Source organism: Crassostrea angulata, chromosome 1 (assembly GCF_025612915.1).
Source record: "Crassostrea angulata isolate pt1a10 chromosome 1, ASM2561291v2, whole genome shotgun sequence".
NCBI classification, from domain to species: Eukaryota; Metazoa; Mollusca; class Bivalvia; order Ostreida; family Ostreidae; genus Magallana; species Magallana angulata.
The window spans coordinates 35164207-35186737 of NC_069111.1; the positions used below are offsets into that span (position 1 = coordinate 35164207).

The 22531-nt window shown below is 36.1% G+C and overlaps 1 protein-coding gene across 2 annotated transcripts in view; it reads right to left on the minus strand.

Annotated features, from left to right (window-relative positions):
• Positions 1–4905: 4905 nt before the first annotated feature.
• Positions 4906–22531, minus strand: part of LOC128172890 (uncharacterized) — a 62193-nt gene continuing 44567 nt past the window's right edge. For both annotated transcript variants that reach the window (XM_052838621.1, XM_052838632.1), the window contains 28 exons: positions 22171–22406; positions 21835–22005; positions 19523–19715; positions 19078–19320; positions 18660–18877; positions 18292–18397; positions 17788–17904; positions 17325–17460; positions 16956–17136; positions 16228–16682; positions 15651–15862; positions 15315–15544; positions 13691–13844; positions 13410–13588; positions 12767–12913; positions 11954–12125; positions 11339–11468; positions 10746–10867; positions 10377–10516; positions 10035–10182; positions 9581–9787; positions 9210–9431; positions 8254–9036; positions 7908–8126; positions 7272–7367; positions 6440–6771; positions 5860–6067; positions 4906–5603 (listed from right to left, as the gene is read on the minus strand). In XM_052838621.1, the coding sequence (XP_052694581.1) occupies positions 5314–5603; positions 5860–6067; positions 6440–6771; positions 7272–7367; positions 7908–8126; positions 8254–9036; positions 9210–9431; positions 9581–9787; positions 10035–10182; positions 10377–10516; positions 10746–10867; positions 11339–11468; positions 11954–12125; positions 12767–12913; positions 13410–13588; positions 13691–13844; positions 15315–15544; positions 15651–15862; positions 16228–16682; positions 16956–17136; positions 17325–17460; positions 17788–17904; positions 18292–18397; positions 18660–18877; positions 19078–19320; positions 19523–19715; positions 21835–22005; positions 22171–22406 (6047 nt within the window). In that variant the 3' untranslated portion in view covers positions 4906–5313. The remainder of the gene's footprint in view (positions 5604–5859; positions 6068–6439; positions 6772–7271; positions 7368–7907; positions 8127–8253; positions 9037–9209; positions 9432–9580; positions 9788–10034; positions 10183–10376; positions 10517–10745; positions 10868–11338; positions 11469–11953; positions 12126–12766; positions 12914–13409; positions 13589–13690; positions 13845–15314; positions 15545–15650; positions 15863–16227; positions 16683–16955; positions 17137–17324; positions 17461–17787; positions 17905–18291; positions 18398–18659; positions 18878–19077; positions 19321–19522; positions 19716–21834; positions 22006–22170; positions 22407–22531) is intronic.

Here is a 22531-nt window from a genome sequence, read left to right on the forward strand (position 1 = left end):
CATCAGGGGACGCTGTGGGATTCGAACCCACTTGTTCAGTTATCCAGAAACTAAAGTTCAACCAATGTGTAACGAAGTATCCCCTCGACTAGGCCAGCACGGTTTAATCATGTTGTAAATAATGTACAGGGTTTAATGACGCCAGGATTTAAATATAGTTATTAATAGATTTTCAATCAATTGTAACATACTCGGCCATTTCCGCTGGCGAAAAATATTTCTCGCAAACGGAAACAACCGAGTAGTTACGATTGACGGGTCGTTAATGAATATTCCGAATGCACTTTCGTTTTACTGGATTTCAGATTCCAAATATACCAGAGCTATTTTCTCTAGAGGCAGATCAACTATAGATACAACATATACTGGGCTACCTTGTTCTAGGTTATGAAAGACGGTTTCTTGTATGCATAACAGCTTCATTCAACTTACATAACAGCTTCATTCAACTTACAAGAAACCGTCTTTCATAACATAGAACAAGGTAGCCCAGTATATGTTGCATTTCATGACACACAGAAGGCCTTCGATACTGTGTGGAGACATGGTCTCATGTGTAAATTACACCAACTCGGTGTGAAAGGATCGCTTTGGACCCTTATCGACGATTGTCATACAGACACATTTTGCTCTGTTGCCGTGAATCAGAAAAACTCCAACTGGTTCCCTATCTACCAAGGAGTGAGGCAAGGGGGAGTCCTTTCAACATTCCTCTACTTAGTCTTTATAAACGATCTCCTACAAGAACTATAATCTGTTAGAACATCTGAACTCGTATCTACAAAATGGATTGTTTCTAAATAAACTTGAATGGAAAAAGACTTTTAACTTAGCTGTGTTTTACCACTTTACAAAACTTCCAGATCAAACCGCATGCTCCGAGACAACGACTTTACTCAATTTAGACATAGATATGGAAAATTCCTAGCGAAATTCAGGAAGTTACTCTATGTAAATTTATTGTCAAACTTTGGACTCTCCAAGACCTTCCCCCGCACATCTGCAGTTTATGTCAAAAATTGTTCATCAATATTTTTGAACATGTTTCTACTTCCTGTGATGGAACTTATTTATTTAGAGAAGCTTGGTGGCAAACTGTTATAGAAAATTGCGACATTAACTTATCTGCTGACCTATGTGGACTTAGTAATAACGACCTCTATTTGTTTCTTTTAGGCGCAAGGTCACTCCCAGGCCTTTCATTTACAGATTTTTCTTATAGTTTGCACCTTCTTAATTTCCGCCTAATTAGGGATGCAGCAGCATGTTATTATAGAATGTCACGTGCAACATCCTGTCCATACACATAAATGTCACAGGGTTACAGTGTTCTATAAATAATAATACTTTATATTTTGGTATTGATATAGAGTGTGTACACCTGTACACTTGTTGGTAATTACGTATTATATATACTGATTCTTTGCATTATAGTAGACCTATAATAGCCGTTTTCTCTACAATTGTCTATATGTTTGTATTCTTGTAAATATGTTATGATAATCTCCTTTGGGAGGAAATAAAGAAAGAAAGAAAGAAAATCAATTGTAACATACTCGGCCATTTCTGCTGGCGAAAAATATTTCTCGCAAACGGAAACAACCGAGTAGTTATAGTATGAATATTCCGAATGCACTTTCGTTTTACTGGATTTCAGATTCCAAATACACCAGAGCTATTTTCTCTAGAGGCAGATCAACTATAGATAGTCCATTTGCGCTATAGAGAACGATTATTCTTAATAATCAATTAATTTCTAGTACAATATGAAATTAAAATGCATTCCATAAACATAGGTAATCACAGATTACAAAGCTCACCGAGACGAGACATCACTCTAGCTTATGAGACTTCACCTTTATCATTTTAAATGAAAATCATACTTTATGATCTTGGATATTCATGGATTCTGTTTTGACACAATATCGTATATCATCTGTTAAAAAATTGTATGATAATCATATGTTCATATGTTAATCAATACAATAATTTAAAATTAAATATTGCATCCTATAATATTTACAACATATATCATATAATACAATAAAAACCATAATAAACAATGATGAGATATGATATTGTTAACGTATGATATGACATTGTATTGTGTTATACGTTATTGTATTTGATCAAATAATACAATATCATAATATAATAAACAATATAGTATTCATTGTATTACAATATCATATTACATAATACATCATAACATTGAAACATATGATATCATATTGTATAATATAGTATGATATTGTATGATACTGTATCATTTTTGTTACATAATATGATATTGTATCATATTATACAATGTTATTTGATACAACATTGTATCATATCAAATGATACAATATTATGTGATAAAGTAAAATATTATATAATACAATATTATATTATACATATTGTATCATATGATACAATTATATATTTTACAATATCATACAATACAATTTCATGTGAATCAGATGTGATAATAAATCTTATTATAAACCAATATCATATTATAATATACAATATCCTATGATACGATATTATATAATATAACAGTATCATATTATACAATTTCATGTGATATAATTCTATATTATAGAAACTAATATAATATTATACAAAATCGTATGATACAATATTATAGAAAATACAATATAGTATCATAGGATACAATATTATATTTTGAAATATCTTATGTAATAGTATCATGTGATTAAATAATAAATTAATAATACAATATAATATTATACAATATTGTATCATAATATACAATACTATACATAACGATATCATGATACAATATCATAACATAAAATATCAAAAAAAATCATACAATATCATATCGTATCATATAACTTTTTATAATATTACATATGATATTATACAATATTGTTTCATACCATACAATACTATATCATAGGAATCATGTTATATCATTTATCAACAAACACATCTATCTATCGGGCGGGTTTAGTGAGGTTGGAGATTTCTTTAGCATCCTTGATAATGGAGATCAGGCTCTTCATCTGAAGCAACCTCTGCGTTTCATTTATAATATAGTTAAATCAACTATGCAAGCTATCATCTATAAAACATGTGACATGTTCCAAAAAAACTAAACCTCATCCAGCATCCAAAACCTATATCTTCAAGCCTGTCAGGTGCATCAGTATACATAAGAAGCATCTCCATGCAAGTTTGGTGAAGTTAAGACCAGTAATAACTAAGATATCATCATCAGAGGGCACTAGCAATTAAAACCTTAACCTGCTCCAGCATCCGCAACCTTTGGCTCAGATTCAACATCCATGCCTGTCTGGTGTATCTGTATCATAAGACACACCATCCATTCAAGTTTGGTGAAGTTAGGACCTGTAATAACTAAGATATATTTTTTAGCATCCCTGATAATGGAGATCAGTCTCTGCATCTGATGCTACCTCTGTGATTCATTCATACTACAGTTTAATCAACTATGCAAGTTTGAAAAAGTACTATTATCTATTAAACATGTGACCTGTTCCAAAAACTTAACCATATCCAGCATCTGAAACCTATGGCTCAGACTCAGCATTCAAACCTGTCAGGTGCATCAGTATCACAAGACGCACCATCCATGGAAGTCTGGTGAAGTTAGGACAAGTAATAACTAAGATATAATCATCAGAGGGCACCTGTTTAAAAAACTTTAACCAGCTCTAAAAACCTTAACCTCCTTCAGCATCCGAAACCTATGGCTCAGATTCAGCATTTAAGCCTGTCTGGTGCATCAGTATCATAAGACGCACCATCCATGCAAGTCTGGTGAAGTTAGGACAAGTAGTAACTAAGATATAATCATCAGAGGGCACCTGCAACAAAAACTTTAACCAGCTCTAAAAACCTTAACCTCGTCCAGCATCCGAAACCTATGGCTCAGATTCAGCATTCAAGCCTGCCTGGTGCATCAGTATCATAAGACACACCATCCATGCAAGTTTGGTGAAGTACGGACCAGCAGTAACTTAGATATTGCTATCAAAGGGCACTTGCAACAACAACTTTAACCAGCTCCAAAAACCTTAACCTCCTCCAGCATCCGAAACCTCTAGCTCAGATTCAGCACTCAAGCCTGTCTGGTGCATCAGTATCATAAGACACACCATCCATGCAAGTTTGGTGAAGTACAGACCTGCAGTAACTTAGATATTGCTATCAAAGGGCACCTGCAACAAAAACTTTAACCTGGTCCAACAATCTTAACCTCCTCCAGCATCTGAAATTTAGGACTCAGATTCAGCATCCAAGTCTTTCAAGTCCATAAGTAGGTCCAGATGCATCATCCATGCAAGTTTGGTGAAGATAGGACAAGTAATAGCTTAGATACAGGACCTGCAACAAAAACTTTAACCAGGTCCGGACGCCAAAGCCGACGCCGAGGGTATAGCATAAGCTCCCCCTGACTTCGTCTCGGTGAGCTAAAAATACTTTCTTGTACCAATTTTTGACATGAATTGAATTAGACTTCTCTTTAAAGGTGGAATATATGTACGGACATTTTGAAATATTTTTGTGGATGAAAGTAAATCCTAATGAATATACAATGACCGTTTTCCAATATTTTTATTGTACAATATTTGACCATAAAAAGTGATAGAAAATTTCCCACAAAAGAAAAACTTCCTCTGGAGATCGAAAGACTATTCTACAGTATGTTACAAACAATATGTTTTGTATGTAGTAGGTGAGTGGATTTTAACCTGTCAATTTCTACTCTTGAAGAAATACTGATACAATATTGCCATATACAGTAAGTAAACCCATTACTTATCATTATAGTAATGGTTTAATTACATGTAGTAATGGTTTTATATAGTACTTATTTTTAAAAGATTTCTGAACATTATGTACACTATACCTACAATCAAGTCCAACATATAAAAGTCTATAAAAGTTTATTGTATTCAAACTACATAAAAATATCACAGATTGCATAGGATATCAAATACTGGAGAGTGTGGTTAAATTTCTATACATATTGATAATTCAAGAACTAAATTTGATGCAAAGTTCTTGTGACATTTTATTCATTAAAAAATATTGGACGGAAGAACTGATTCAAAGAAATAACAACAAAGGGGGGGGGGGGATAAACCTTTGTATAAAATCACCACAGTATAGTATAAAATATAAATCAATAAAGTTAGAACAATACTTGTTAGCTAAATAAAACATAACAGAAAATACTTTCATTGAAAGGTTGAATAACTACATCTTCCTGAAAGAAATCTTCAGTGGGAATTTTGACCTAACATCTTGATGACATCATCCATCTGACGTTCGATCTCAAGCTGGAAGGATGATGATCCCCGTAATATCGGTATAACCTCCACCTGCTGCGATGGCTCGGACAATCATGTACGCCTTTAGGCGAGACATACTGGTGATTGAGTCAGGTAGACGGAATGTAACCCGTGTAGACAGTGTCTCCTGCCATTGGACGATATCACTTCCTCCCTGAGCTGTTCCTGCAGATACCTCAAACCGCAGAGGATGCTGGGAACTAAAAATACTGTCCCATGAGACATCAAATTCCTTGTCGCTGCCTCTCCATGTCATGGACAATTCCTTAGAAGCTACAAACAAGTATTGAAGAAGTTATCAGATGCTTGTTAAAAGTACAAACATCACTGATCCATATCTGAGGCATGCTATATTTCCTTGGACGTAATAAACCAGCTGTTCAATTGAATTACATTAGACATCATATACATGAAACACTTAAGTTACTATAAATTGGTAAGTGGTGAGTTTTTACTTCTAATAAGACAATATCCATTGTATCTCAATTAAAAAATAATCTCCTTCTACTAATTTAATAGGTGCACACACCATCTTTGACAGGGTTGCCAGACTCCACAGTAAGGTTAAAGTGTAGAGGCAAGCTACGCTCCAGTAGTTTGTTAATCGCCTGTAGGGTCACATTTATCTGCCCTTGTCCTAGCTCCACATTCCCTATGTTGGCAAACAGGATCTCCTGGGCATCAGAAAATGTCAGCCCTTCTCCATCCAGACTGTACTGGTTGCTGCTGATGGAAAGCTATAAAAGATTGTAAATAAAGATTCAACATTTTCAAATACGATAATCTATTTACTGCTGTCAAAGGGGAATAATAAACTTGCTTTTCTCCGAAAAATCAGTATTCAGGTATTTTATACCACAAAAGAAGACTTCACTTGTTGGTGATACAGAGTTTGTTGCTAGTAAACAAGTTTGTGTTATATTGAAATTTGAAAAGTTTTAATGACTTGTCGCAGTAGGCTAAAAGTAGGGAAACTATTTCACAATTAACTTTGTAGGTTTATTGATCATGATTTTAAATACAGAAAGTATAACACAGAGATATAACTAACAGGTACAGTATATCTTATGGTTTAATTGGTACCACATAACTGTGGAGTCTTAACTTGCCTTGTACTGCTGCACACCAATTTTGTCTTCCACCCCGCTCCACACAATCTTCAGGTTGTTGGTCACGCTCTGATAATAATCAAGGGCTGGGTACTCGGTCAGTGACAGGGGTAGGGTCCTGATGACAGCCGAGGCCATGGAGGGGGGCTGGTCATAAATGATCACACCATCAGACGATGAACTAGAGATCAGTCCAGCCTTGTTCTGACACTGTAAAGTGGAGTACACCGTTTTCCCCTGGAGAACGCTGGCATCAAAGTCTTTATATGCTCTTCCATCACTAGTAGTAATTCTCTCAAATCTCTGAACTTCAGTGCCTTTTGGCTGGTACCCTACAGATTTTCAAAAAAAATATTCTAAAAACTAGTATTATATAAATAGTGTCTGTTTGGGAGGGTAACAGTTGAAATTGACACCCCGAGAAAACCATTGTCAACCGACGCGAAGCGGAGGTTGACAATGGTTTTCGAGGGGTGTCAATTTCAACTGTTATCCTCCCAAACAGGCACTATTTATTTTGTTATACTGAATGTCTTTTTTAAAATTTTTAAGAAAATTTTACTGCTTTTATATAGGAATAACGTGAATTCTACAGCGAATCGTACGCGCATAATTTTCGCGCATGTAACATTTTTTAATGTTACCCGTTGCCAAGTGCGTTGCTAACGCTGAGGGTAATAGTAAATATTATTAACTGCGTCTTAACCAATCAGATTTCAGTATTTAACATGAAAGTATAACAATACAATATACAAGCCTTGGTCTGCTTCATCTAAGAAGTTATAAAAGCATTTATTACAATATATCACATTTGAGGTGTTCAACTCGTTACCTATTGCCCATTCACAGTAATCCAAACCGGATTCATCATCAGTGACCTTCCAGTTGACATAAACTGTGCTCTCCTTCCACGAATCCAGATCCTCTCCTGTAAAATCATGGAAGTTATAGATCTTAATAATAACACTTGAGTATGAGATTTTGTAAGAGCAGAAATATCAGTTAAAATTGGGATCCAAGTTTGTTTGAATATGGTAACATTTATCCATGATATTTACTCATTGGTTATGATTTTTTTATATCCTTGCAAAACAAGTAATCAACAAAACTGAATAAAATTAATCATAATAAATATTAATATTTAATATTGCGATATATTAATAGTTTCAATATTGGTATGGACTTGTTAACATCTGAATCATGATTGATCGGACTATATAACACTATAAATAGTGATAGAAACGAGCACACACTTTTTATCATAAGATTTGGATATTACCTTTTATAGTTGCAGAAAACAATTTTATTTTAAGTTCAATAGATTGAAATATTTTTCTGCATGTGATAATTGCAATTACATGTATCTTCAATAAAGAAAGTAATTTTAAAATATGAAACGCCATCTATAAATTATACACATAACTACACAACCCACAAATCTCAATGCTAGCAGTGTAAGATAGATCACCTAAGAAATCCCCATCTAAAACTTCTTCGATATTTGGTGGAGTTAGATCCACAAGAATTTTATCCGAGTAGGAAACGCCCTGTAAACCAGCAGAGTTTTTGGCGATAGCTGTGACATAGATGTAGGAATTATGGGTCAAGGATACCATGGCATTGTATGCAAAGTTTGACAATCCTACACTCTGGAAATTCTGCAACTGTGTCCCTCCTCTGGTGTATCCTAAAATAAAGCAATGGAACATTAAATTCATTCAATACAAAAAGTTACAACTTATCATTATTTAAAGTACAAATGTACCACTTACATTACAAGTGATACAATTCCTATATGAATTGCGATTACTTACCAATAGCCCACAGGTACTCTGTGATGGAACTGACATCCTCAATAAAGCTCCAGGATCCATGAACTGATCCCCACTCATGGAGGTACACTACATGGGCCTGTACATGTAATCCACTTGTTCCATTGTTCTGATCCCTCTCCACATGCTCCACCACTACATTATCCACATGGATCCCAGTCCTGTCATCCACACTTCCCAGTTCAAACACGGCAGTCCCTTCCCTGGCCACAAAGTAGAAGGTGTGTTTGTGCCAAGAAATCTCCTCCCTGGCTGTAGACTGTCCCCCATCTCCTCTGTAGGCCTTGGTGTAGATCAGAAACACATGCTTTTTGTTGTTTACCTGAACAAAGACTTCCTTGTTGGACTGTGTAGAACTGCTGATGGACAGGTGACTGGAGAAGAAACTGACTCGGTACAACCCTCCAACAATAAGACCACTCAGAGTCTGACTCACACTACCCCTGACAAACAAGACGGAGCGCCCATTCCTGGCCAAATTCTTGTTGGAAGATACCACTGCAGCACACCCTCCACTGGACAAATTCCAGCCGCTTGGCTGATAGTCCACACTCTCATTACAAATGTTGGTGGCATTCACATCACCTGACTGCAACACATTAGGGGATGTCTCAAAAGATGGATTGTTTAGAATGTTGCTACCTGAGTGGAAGAGATATTGTGGTTCCGGGGGAGTAGTATCTATAGTGACTCCATCAGAGACAACCACAGTGGACTTGTAACCAACATTGTCCACAGCATACACCTTGTTGTAGTATGTGTTACCTAAAAGAGAAGGAAAACAATTCAATTAAAAACCTGGAATACAACTGAAGCAGCGATACTGAATACAAAATACATTTCCTATTTTACATTGTTGCAGTAGTGCATGATAGAAATGAAACACTTTGTTTTACAAGAATGTCACTGACACAAATGGTGTAATATCTATGACTTACTGTGGTTGAGGGAAGTGGTCAGAGTCCTGGAGACTGAGGTGTGTAGCCCTACTGCCTCCCACCCAACATGTCCACACTCCACGTCAGCATGCTTTCTTGTGACTTGAGGGGTGGATCCTACACACCAGTAGTAGACTCTGACTCCCGACCCAATGTCTGAAAACCCGTGCCAGTGAGCCGCAACTATGTCCGACTTATTCTGGAACTCCCAGTCATGCAAGCCTAAATATGACAAAAAACTTTGCAATGTTAAATTACAATAAACAATTACCAGAAGTAACCATCAATTGTCACTGAATTGATTTTTTTTTTACAGTAATAACAAAACTTTTTATATCTCAGTCTGTTTTAAAACTGAGCAGCCTTCATACCTATTCCATCAAACACTATTCCCTCCACAGGCTTGTGTTTGTCTGGCTTGAATCCGTCGGATGACTTGGTGTGATGGATATCCGAGAATCCGTAAGCCTGGACATTACTATAGTAGGTGATTCCTGGCAGGAGGACAGAGGACCTCATCACATCAAATGAGGTCTGTGTTCCTGGAAGGTCCTCTCCAATGTCCATGATGTCATGTCCTATCATGCAATTAAATACTTGTTCAAGGTGACAAATCTTTAGGTAGACACAAGTATCACTTCAAAGACAAAGTTTTTTTCTCAATTTAAAGATAACAACCTTCAAACTTCAATGTCTTGTATTCATAGGCAATTTTGCCTCATTTGAAAAGAGCACTCATTCAAATTTTATGTTATTTTCATGGGAATTTCCTATCAGGCACAATTGACTGTATATGGACAGAATACATGTATAATGAATGCATACCTCCTGGATATGTGCTGATGTACAGATGGAATGTCTTAATTGCATTCTCAGCATCCAGAAACTTGTTCTTCCATTCAACACTGAAGGGATAGCCTCCTTTCATGAAGTCTTGATCTACAAAACTGCTTCCTAACATTTTTTCTCTTACCTGCAAAAAGTAATACATGCAACAGTAATTTCATTAATAGTTTAATAAATTTTCCATTTAAAGGAAAAAGAATTGTAAAACAAATTGAAGCAATAGTCTTATTAACTCAATAGTTTTGTACATGCCCTTTTCTATTTTGCAAATGACCCAAATATAATTTTGATAAATATTCAAAAGTTTATTTTAATACTTACAGCACTGCCTAATATGTTTGTGACAAAAGGTCTCTGAGTTGCAATAGTCACACCATCGGATTTAAAAATTGCAAAGGTGTTTTCATCATACCAAACTTTTACAAAAAAGGAATATTTGACTGTCTCCTTCAAGTAAACCCCTGCAACACAATTTATACATATTTAGATGTAATGAATTGCATTTAATAAAATTTGCAAACCACAAGTTGTATTTTTTATCATTCTACAATATTTTATCATTTAGCGTAAAAGAACACTTTCACAGCATACCAAGTGAATACATGCAATTGAAAAAAAATTAAAAAACCAACATTGCATTGTCAGTGCTTTGATCTGCAATGTAATGATAGGCCTTGTATATGTGCATACCTTGTTCAGTCTGGTAGATTTGCTTCAAATTCTGTCCCGCATCATGCCAGATCCTCTCTGTGGCCTGATTAAAGACACCCTCTGGGGAGGGTTTTTCAGTGTACCCCACACTCCACTGGTACCTGAGATGAAAATGAAAGATTCAATTATCTACATTTTATCTTTATTCGCATTAGAAATGCTTACCGGTATTTCATATCCAATCTGATTGATCATTGCTAGGCATACAAGGAAAGCTGTATGGAGAAGACCTGTTGTTCAAAAGGTAATACTTGTGTATGTCATAAATAGAGTTGGCGAGTCATTACATAAAGTACACTTACATGTACAATAATGCAGAAAACAAATACTGTAGTAATCTTGCTTTACTAAAGACATTTTTTCCCTTTCTTCCCAAATCTTGCTCTTAAAAATATATTGTTATGGTAGAAGTTTAAGCCAACAATAAAGTTAATGTTAAAGTCTCTTGCATGATTATACATGTAGGCTTTTTTTCTCTCTAGATAAGATAGGGAGACCAGTAGACATTATAAACCATCAACTTATATAGGTAAACAGTATAACACACTGAGGAGAGTTCTTTGACAACATACCAATCTGGAGCATCTCCAAAGTTGTTGACTATAGCCCAGCGTCCCTGTAGCACCACATTGGATGGAGTGTAGTCTACATCCTCTGTCCCACTTCCTGCTACATCATACACTTGTAATATGTTGTTCTGATCTGTAAAAAAGTATTACATGTAGTTACATGCCTCAATAACTAATAACAAACGTTGATTTTTTTATGATGATGCAAATAAGTAGCTCTATGCACCCAGTTTTATTTTAAAATGTCAGGGCAATATTTATTAATATGTCAAGTATCATTACATTATTTAACATTAAAATTTAAACAGAATTAGAGCAGGGCTTGCAAAGCTGCTTTCTGACTAGAAAATAAGAGAGACATTACAACTAGATAATAGCCCACCAAGTTCAACTATACTGGCTATATGAGCTAGACTAAAGTAAGTAAGACTACTGATTATTAGAGGATAGGTCTTGACTAGAAACAAGGAGTTCTACAGACTTTAAGAGGACAATTCCTGACAAGAAAACTAATGAAATGACTACTGACTATACGGGACCATGTCCTGGCTGGAAAAGGAGAGATTTTTGAGAAGAAGAAGGTACAAATTTAAATACAAAACAGGAGAAATAACTGACTACTAGATGAAACATTCTGACAAGCGGTTCCTGAGGGATGACACAATTTGTCCTGCGGTGCACACACACAATGACCTTCACAGGTGAAGGCCACACATCGCCTGGTCAAGGACAGGTCACCACCTGGAATTTTCTCAAACTGAAAGTGAATTATGGCACTTTCCAACCCCACCTGGAAATAATGAAATAATAAAAATGCCAGATTAATTATTGATCCCTATCAATGAACTCTAAAAATAGATATAAATTGAATGTTTTCATAAAAGTTTGGAAAAAGGCTTAAAAAAGTTGTTTTTCAGGCACCACATCATTGTTTGAAATGCTGCTGTATTCATTATTTCACTACTTTTATGAAATAGGAAATAACTCTTTTCTTTTAGCAATTAAATTTGAACAATTAGCTTATTCTCTTTAAATGGCAATACCATTAACAATGCAACAGTATTTGAGACAATGTGTCAGTGTCTGAGAAACAAATCATTGAATATTTTTAGCCTTATTGTCAAATCCTAGAGGTTTGTGTGAAAAACAAACAATGTGTTCATTCAAGATAAAATAAATCCTGAAAATACAGGTACATGTACTTCATTCTCTCAACATTTCATTTCTGATCCAATGGAGAAAGATCAAAGCATAAAACTAATAAACCATGTTGATTGTAATTTTTGAGAAATAAAGTGCACTGAAATTGTTGAAATTTAATTTAAATGAAATTGCTAACAGTTTATTTAAAGAAAATAATTTTTAAAAACTTTAATGATTTATAAAGTACGTAAGTATACAAATTTAGATACCATGTCATAAACATTTTACCTTGTTAACTGCCCACATGGTGATGTATACAAACTTCTGGTTGGCATCATAGTTACTGGTCTTCACCTTAGCTGTCTGTACAATCCCCTCATCATACTTATCCTCACCAGATTTTGTGTATTCTACTCGAGCAGGTGTACCTGGCTCCTGATGTTATAATAAAGAGGTATACAAAAACCAAAAAATGGCAATTTAGACTGCTTTTTGGCACAACAACATATAGAAAAAATTCTATTGTTCTTTTTGACAAGCTACAGAGAATTTGCTCGATATAGATGCTATAAATGCATATAATTTTGTACTACATGTATTTGGTACAATATGTAATTTTTTAAATCCAGAATCAAGAACTATGAACTGCTAAATACATGTAAGAACACGTACTACCACAACCTCTAAATCAAGAAACAATATATCAAAGTACTAAATACCACTGATATTCCAAAGTATCAATATCTTTATTAAATCAACACCTCATTGAGGTCAGTGCCCATGAAGGTTGAGCCCACATTGATGTAGCAGTAAGAGAAATGTATCAGTCTCAATATACATAGTACCTCATTGAGGTCACTGCCCATGAAGGTTAAGCCCACATTGATGTAGTAGTGGGAGAACTGTATCAAAGTCTCAATATATAAAGTACCTCATTGAGGTCAGTGCCCATGAAGGTTGAGCCCACATTGATGTAGTAGTGGGAGATCAGAGAGTGAAGGTCAACGAATCCTAACCAGGCCAAATTGACGGCTGTCTTCTCCCACGTCATCCAGGCGTCACTGTGTCGGCTCAAGTTGGCAGCGTGGTCTGTTCTCACCGCAAACATTCCTGTTCAACACATAAAACATACATAGAGGCACTGTTTACAAATATTTTGCTATGTGAAAAACTGATGATCAATTTTATCATGACAAGATAAAATTCTCTAACCTCTGGATGGTGGAGTGGTATCTACCATAATACCACTGGTTGTAGCAGTAGTGCAGATCTGAGCACCATTACAGGAGATAAGGTTAACATAATAAGTCACACCATCATGTAACTTCAAACCAGTCAAGATGAAATCCCTGGCTATTCCATTTACCTGTAAAGGATTTCAATTTAAGGGAAAAAAAACCTCAAGCTTTTAAATCAAGAGAAAGTCACAAGGTACCTTAACAACAAGAGGCCAATTGGCCTTAACGGTCACATGAGTAGGATATATGTATAACCCATAGACAAACTTGTCGAGGAGTCTCATATATGCATTTAATTAGGTTTCATTCTATGCATTAACACCTATACATCCATTTTGGCCCTGCCCTAGAGTCAAAACCCATACTGCAGGGGACATGAAAATTAAAATTTCAGCAGAAGACTTCCTGGTAAACATAATTATAAGTCAGTTTTTTAAACAGATGTGTTAGAATTGAGAAGAAAATTTTTAAACATTATAAGCATTAACACTTTATTGCAATATTGCCCCCCCCCCCACCAATTTCCTGAATCCCTAACCCAGGGGCCATAAATTTCACAATTTAGGTAGAGGAGTAAGTGGACACCATAACCATGTATTCAGTATTTTGCCCACATGTGTGGGAGTAGAGAAGAAGATTTTTTATGATTTAATACATTTTTTCTTTTTGGCCAGATTGGCCCCACCCTAGAGCCTGAACCCCTAATAAAGAATCATGAATTTCACAATTTTGGTAGAGGGCTTCATGGACATTATAACCAGGCATTTAGTTTTTAACAAATATATATGGGAGTAGAGAAAAAGATTTACTACGATTTAATTCATTTTTACTATATGGCCATATTGGCCCCACCCTAGAGCCTGAACCCCTGACCCAGGGGTCATGAATTTCACAATTTTGGTAGAGGGCCTCATGGACATCATAATCATGCATTTAGTTTTTAACAAATATGTATGAGAGTAGAGAGGAAAATTTTTTAAGATTTAAAACATTTTTAATATATGGCAATATTTGCCCCACCCTAGAGCCTGAACCCCTAACCCAAGGGTCATGAATTTCACAATTTTGGTAGAGGGCCTCATGGACATCATAATCATGCATTTAGTTTTTAACAAATATATATGGGAGTAGAGAAGAATTAAGATTTTCTAAGATTTAATACATATTTACTATATGGCCATATTGGCCCTACCCTAGAGCCAGAACCCCTGACCCAGGAGCCATGAATTTCACAATTTTGGTAGAGGGCTTCATTGACATCATAACTATGCCACCAGTTTTTTCCTCACATGTGTGGGAGTAGAGAAGAAGATTTTTGAAAATTTGGCTTTTCTTTTGCATATCTGGCCCCACCTGTGGCGCCCCAGGGGTTGTAGAGCCATGAATTTCACAATTATGATTCCTCTTACCATAGATATGCCTCACACCAAAAATTGATAACAATTAGCCTTGTAGTTTTTAAAAAGAAGTTAAAAATGTAAAATTGTTAACGCACGATGCACGTCGCAAGACAACAGACAAAAACGGATAGCAATAGGTCACCTGAGTTTAAAATAAATTGCAAAGATTCCACAAGTATCTACTTGAAAAAGCTTTACCTTTGTAGATGCCAAATCAAACTCTCCACCCATGTGAGACTTAATGGAGAGATACTGTCTCTCAATGTGTGATTCAGCATCATTCACTGACCATTCCACCTTCATCAGTGTCCTGTAGAACTGTGTACCTGGTACGAGACTGAAGGACGAGGCAAACTGAGGACCACTAGATATGACGGGAGCAGTTGTGTCAATCAGGAAGCCATTGGAAGTGGAGTCTGTATACAACCCTGAAATAAGAATTTTGAAAATTCAATTATCACTTGTTAAAAAATGAGTCATTCATCATTAACAGAGGTCATATGTTGTCAAGTAGAGTACAAAACCTTTACTGACCAGCTTTGTTATAAGCCCTGACAGTAACATAGACTCGCTTTCCAACAGGCAGTTCCGAGGACAAGTTGAACACAGCAGCAGTGGTGGTCAGGTGGAGTTTCTGGGGGGAGAGGATATCATCTCCTCCCACAGTGGTCCCTGCCCACCAGACATAGTGGTCAAGACCAGACTGGGGGTCCACAAAGCCGTGCCACTTGGCTCCAAAGTATGTCCTGTAAAATACAAAGTTGATTTCAGAAAACAATTCAAGAATTTATAAACCATTGTCAAATTACCGGTAACAGGAGAAAATGCTAGGATAAACATTGAAGGATGGTACTTTATAAGACTAAGTTGAAATAATATCCTTATTTTCTGGTACATTTCACAGACTGGACATTACCTGATGGAATGATTTTATGGTCTGGCCATTACTCGATAAACTGGGTATTACCTGATGGACAAGTAACCAGTTTTACTGATTATTTCCTGAAAGATTGGTAATTACCTGATGGACTAGTCTTTACCTACGGCTGATAAACTGGCCATAAGGTGATGAACTGGATATGGACTGTTTACCTGACAGACTGGTCATTACCTGATGGACTGGTACTCTGTATCGTGCTCCCTGGTTCCATCCATCACCAGTCCCACACTGGGGGGACTGTTGTCCATCATCACTCCATCAGTCATCACAGTGGTGCAGTAGTCAGCAGTGTTACACGCGGTCAGTGAGGTGTAATAGGTCAGTCCCACACCAAAGTGGACATGATCCAGCTTGAAGGAGCTGACAATCCCGATACCTTGTCTACCAATGACATCATCACAAGAAGGACAAGTACCAACGCTGATGTAGTACTCTTTAATGGGGGAATGGGGGTCATGGAATCCCTCCCAGTACACATATAAGGCAGACATGTCTGTCTGGAAATCAATATCTGCTAGTTCAGAGCCTGGCACCCCGTCATAGATATGGCCAGCTATTGGAGGTGAAAGGTCAACAATGTAGGCCCAGGAGGTGGCTAATGACATCAGTCCTGCCTTATTTATTGCCTAAACAAAGTAATAAAAAATGATGTCTTCTTCTTTACTGAACATGGACATGCTTTACTTTACACATCCATGTATAATGAAACATGCATAATACTGCAAAATTACCATCTAAACAAAGAGGTTCACAGGCAAATATTTCAAACTACAGTGTATGCAATGTTATTTTACGGACCATCCTGAAAATGTTGCCATTTAATTCTATGACAATTTTCTTCAAAGACAATTACTGGAATAACCCCTAAAACTTGGAACTCTATTGACTGTCTTTGGTACCTTGACAGAAATGTAGTAGGAATGGCCCTCTTTCAGATCTAGTGGATTGAGCTTGCTGTTTTCTCCACACTCAGTCTCTTCCCGTGTAAACTCCATGATATCATCATACCCGGGCTGTGAACCAATGGACCACATGTAATAGTCCACAGTGCTCTCTGGGTCTACAAACACCTTCTTCCAGCTGTATCAAAACAACTCAGATCTCTGTATATGGTCCACTGTTGGAAATTTCGGTTGATCTCATTTCTTACAAGGTATATACATGTACGCGAGATCAACTGAGGGCTTCTGACAATGATTGTAAAGTACTAAATCAACAACAATGAACAAATTGTAAAAGGAAAATATCATCAGCCCAGTTTTCCTTACCAAGCCTCTATTTCGGAGTTAGAGACAATATGTCTTCCTGATATTGTAATGGGGTCATCAGACTTCTTTGGAGGAGTTGTATCCAAGACAACTGGGTCAGAGGTTACAATGGTCATTCTCCCAGCATAATCCATAGCTGTAAAACAGAACATAGTTATAAAAAAGCTATCATACAGTGAAAATATTTTAAAGCTTCAGATATGCAAAAGTCATTGTAAAAATATTTCATAAATAAAAAAAAATTGAAATAGACAATAGAAAAAGTAGAAACATTTTGCAAATACATGTATAGAAAGTTGAAACTATTACAGCCAAAAAACCAGACCAAGCATTTTAATTTACCAAAAACAGAACTGACACAATAGCAAAACATACAGTTAAATACAGTGATGGTTACAATTTTTAAAAGCCACAAAAATTATTTAGAATTATACAGATACATGATAACAGTGAATTAGCATACCTTTAATCGTGGCATAATATGTGTGTCCACTTTGTAGAAATAGACCATGTAGCACCGCATGGTTCACCACCCCAACACTGTGGAAAGCCACCACATCATTTCCTCCCACAGCGGTTCCTACAAAACAAATAAGTGTACAGGGAAATTCAGTACAATCTAACCAGGACACAATGTTTACTATATAGCACATAACTGGTGCAACACAATAATTCTGTTATCCAATATTGGTGCACCACTAGCATTTTCTTTGTCCATTGGTGCAACATTAAAATTCTGTTTGTTCATTGGTGCACAAGTAGCACTTAATGCTTACCCATTGGTGCATGATTTATTATTCTTTTTGCCAAGGATATACCATGAGGATTTTGATTCCTCATTAGTGCCCTACTAGGTTTCAGTTTCTCAATTAGAGCATCATTATGACTCAACACAAGTACCCAACAAATATCATATCTTAAATGACAGAAATATTCTTGTGTGGTTTGAAATCTTTAGACACTCTACCTATGCCAAGTTGATAGTCCTGAATGCCTGAAGAGTGTGATATGACAGTCAGTGACTCTACATCTAAAAAAGTTTCCCAGTTGACGTACATATCTGTTGTGGATGTCTGTAAAGCAAAGTGAATGTCAAATCACTTTATTAAAAGTATCTTGGATTTTTTCCCCATGTATGAATGTATGAGAGTGTTTTTATTTGATATACTATTTGTCCCACATATGGTACCTGGTATAAAAAAAAAATACAAAATCTCAGAATCTTATTTGATACTAGTCTATTCATTAATAAATTTTAGATTTCAATTTTTTGAAACAGTTTCTACATATACATACACCTGTCCCAAGACTTATTCAAATTCCTTGGCAACTAACCTGATACCCTGTCCCTTCAACATTGCCGATCCACACCTTCCCTGGGGTAGGGGAGGTAAGATCTACCACCACTCCATCAGTACAGGTGTTCAGTTCAGGTAAGACTTGTGTCCACTCCTCAAACTTGATCTCTGTGTACTCTGTGTGGATGCAGATTTTGTATCTCTGACCATGGATCAACTCCCCAGGCTCAAATTTGAAGTTCACAAATTCGTGTCCTAAAAACAAACCATGTTATGAGTCTCTCTCTCTCTCCTCTCTCTCTCTCTCTCTGAAGATCAAGGTAATTTCATTTAGGATCATCAAAATATTTTTCTATAAATATTATGCAATTTCAAATCTTTGTCCATTAATTTTCTTATTTTATAGTGTCTTTAAGGTAAAAATAATCTACTTTATTTACAGAACATAAACTTGCCTTCCACTGTGGTACATTTAATGGCGTCTGGGTGGCTACAAGGATCAGGCAGAGACAAGGAGTTGGTCTGTTGATAGTAGGTGGTGGAGTCCATGCTTCTGGTGTTCAGTACAGCCACCACGTAGGCACGGTATCTCAGCTGTGGCCACACGGCTGACAGGTAGTTCTTGTTGGGCGTGTAATCTTTGTCTGGTTCTTCCCAGCGAGCATTCTTCTCCAGATAAACTGGTAGTCCATACCCATCTGAAGTCAAATAATGTTTTTTTGTACTTTTCATAAGAATAACTTTTTCAAAAAAAAACTAACAAAAATTTACCCCATCCAAAACAATGAGAGTGATGATACAGGATTGATGGACTTTTCAGTAATGACTTTGGAAATACACATCAGTTAATTGGTATAGGTAGAGATCATTTTATCACATGTAACAGACAAAATGTGTAACCTCTGTCTCCATCTGGCTTGCCCACAGCATCCAGTACATGTTTAGGCTTGATTAGAATAGGATCAAATGCTTTACAGTCCTTGATGTCCACAGACACTGACGAAAACAGCTTGGCCTTGTTGTATCCACAAACAGCCAACCGCCGGCATTTGGAGAAGTCAAACTCCCCTTCCAGTTCCACATCAAATTGCATCTATTTTTTATTAAATACAATGCACAGTCATTAAGTGAATTTTAACAATCTATGGAATTAAAAAATATACTTTTCTACTTTATGTACAATGTAGCTACTTCCAAAATTCATTAAAGGGGCATGGTCACGATTTTGGTCAAAAATTATTTTTTCGATTTTAATGTTTACAATGCTTCAGTAAGGCCTTTTTAAATAGGCAACCTAAATTTGAGTGGCATTTGATGAGTCATAAGCGAGTAACAGAGCTTACCGTTCTTCGCTATGTAAACAAAGCGTTCGTTTACATTTTGAATGTTGAAGTGAAATTTCCAGTTTTAGACCTTAAATGAATGTGTTAATCGTTAGGAACTGTTTATCTATGTTTAAAATGAATAATTAGATAGACAAACCAGCTTTAAAAAGATTTTTTACTGGTATATTGAACCTATGTAAACAAAAACAGGGCACGGGCCTTGTTTACCATATTTTTCGGAAATTAGGTCGATACTTTTTTTCCCTGACACGTGGACCTCGCCCTATTCATCGCTTCGCCCAATTTTTGTTATTTTTTTTGGTTGGAAAATTTGATATGAAATTTTGCAAAAATTTGTGCAACCCTCCAATAAAATCATGAGTGTTTACTATAATACTGCTTGAATTTCTGTGTAAAAATCGTATGGATTTTAATCAATATACTGTAGTAATTTATCATTTAAACAAAATTAAATGTAACTAGATTTATTTCTTTTACTACTTAGATCACTGACTGAATAATCTTTCGATCATTATTATATGCTGTCATGCATTTTGATTGTGTGCTTACGATAAACAGGAAATCGATTTCGCGCGGTAAAAGTAAAATGAGAACCGTACAAAGGGTAATTACAGGGGAAAAATATCTTCGGGTAAAAATTTAAAAAAAACAATTTGTTTTCATAATAGAATACATGAACAAGTTTTTTTCTGTATATTCAACATAAAACTTTCGATGAAATTTTAGCCAGGTGTCTCTGGGTAGCGCTTACTTTGTTTATACACAGTGCAGTTGAACTCTCGGCACGTGCTACTCATGCCCGCAGGCTTCAATAAGATCAGAGGTTGACTCGTGTGTATATACACAGTAAAAAGTCACAAAGAGACACAGGGTGGCATTTGCTACCGTAGTCATGCCTCCAGGCTAGGTTACTATCCCCCAGTTAACACCAGTTTGTACACATGGCAGGGAAGTAATAAAAATTAAAACCGGCCATACTGAATTAATTGGTTTGAAAATTTTGATGCAATTTCAGACATTTTCTTACAATGTTTTCAAGAAATACATTTATTTCCCTTTTGTTTAAAACTGTAAAATAAGATTAAAAGCTACTATATGATAACATTATTGGTTTAAACCATTTATTCATTAGAACTAGCGGTAATTTTTCGACCAATTCTTCGAAGTCGACCTATTTATACTTTTTTTTATTTTTTGGCTAAAAACGGCCTCCTTCGCCCAATAAACCGTATCGACCTAATTTTCGAAAAATACGGTACATGACGAAGAATTGTAAGCCCTGTACATAGGCGTCGGAATCGGGGGGGCTAGGGGGGGCTTAGCCCCCCCACTTTTTTTGCAAAGTTATACCTAACCACAAGAAACATAGCATGATCGAGGGTTCAGCCCCCCCACGTTTTCTCGCAGGAAATATCATTGTTCCTAAATTTACCCTAAAAGATTGAGAAGTTGGATTCAGAAGCATCCCCCCCCCCCACGGATTAGGAATTTCATGATTTTGGGGAAAAAAAATTTGGGCAAATTTTTTTGGAAGTACAGGTATACTCCCCCCCCCCCCCCCCCCACGGATTAGGATTTCCAAGATTTTGGGAATTACTTTTTTTTCAATATTTCTGAGGATTAGTCTAGCCCCCCCACTTTCAATTTGCTTCCGACGCCAGTGCTGTATCTTGCTTAAAACTCAACGACTGGCACCCAAATTTCATTTGATCATTAGAAATGCATTTCTAAAGCATTGCAAATAATAAAAACAGAAAAATAAAATTTGACCAAAATCGTGACCATGCCCCTTTAAACTGATAGTTCAAACTTAAAGATAAATGACATTACAGATGTATGTCATGTATGTGTGGTCAGTGACCTTACCCCTTTCCCAGCCAGAGTCTCTGTGACCCCTGTAACCTCCGTCCAGATTGTGTGAGTTCTCCCAATGTGGGCATTGTCTGTAATGGCCCACTCATATTTATCTATCACAGCATACTTTTCTGCTTCATCTACAATGTCTGGGTCATAGAACTTATCCATGTTCACCGCAATCTGAAAAATTGAAGAAAAACAAACAACTTTAATAAGATTTATATATATACTTTTAGGTTTATGTTCTGCATATTGTCTATAAATTCTTATTCATGACTCCATAACTTTAGACCATCTATACAACTGTCAAGTTTTGATATATGCTTTAAATTATTATTCCCAGACCTTTTCTGTAGAGCCTCCACTCTGGGTTGTGTTATGATGTTCCACAGTTATCTTCCCTTGGGTGGGAGGGTTGGCCAATACCAACACACCATCACTGTACAGAGGAGCATAACATGTGGTAATGGCGCAGAGTTTGACAGCCACTCTATACATTCTCCCTGGCTTTAAATCTAGATCTGTAACTTTGGCTTCACTGTGATCACGAATATGTTCATACTCCCTTAATGTGGTCCACACTACAAAAAACATACATATTTAATTTTTTAATGTGAAATAAAGGTGTTTATTATTTTTTAAATAGCAGACAATTCTAATTCATAAATAATAAATTACCCTACATGCAATATTCATGTGCACATGC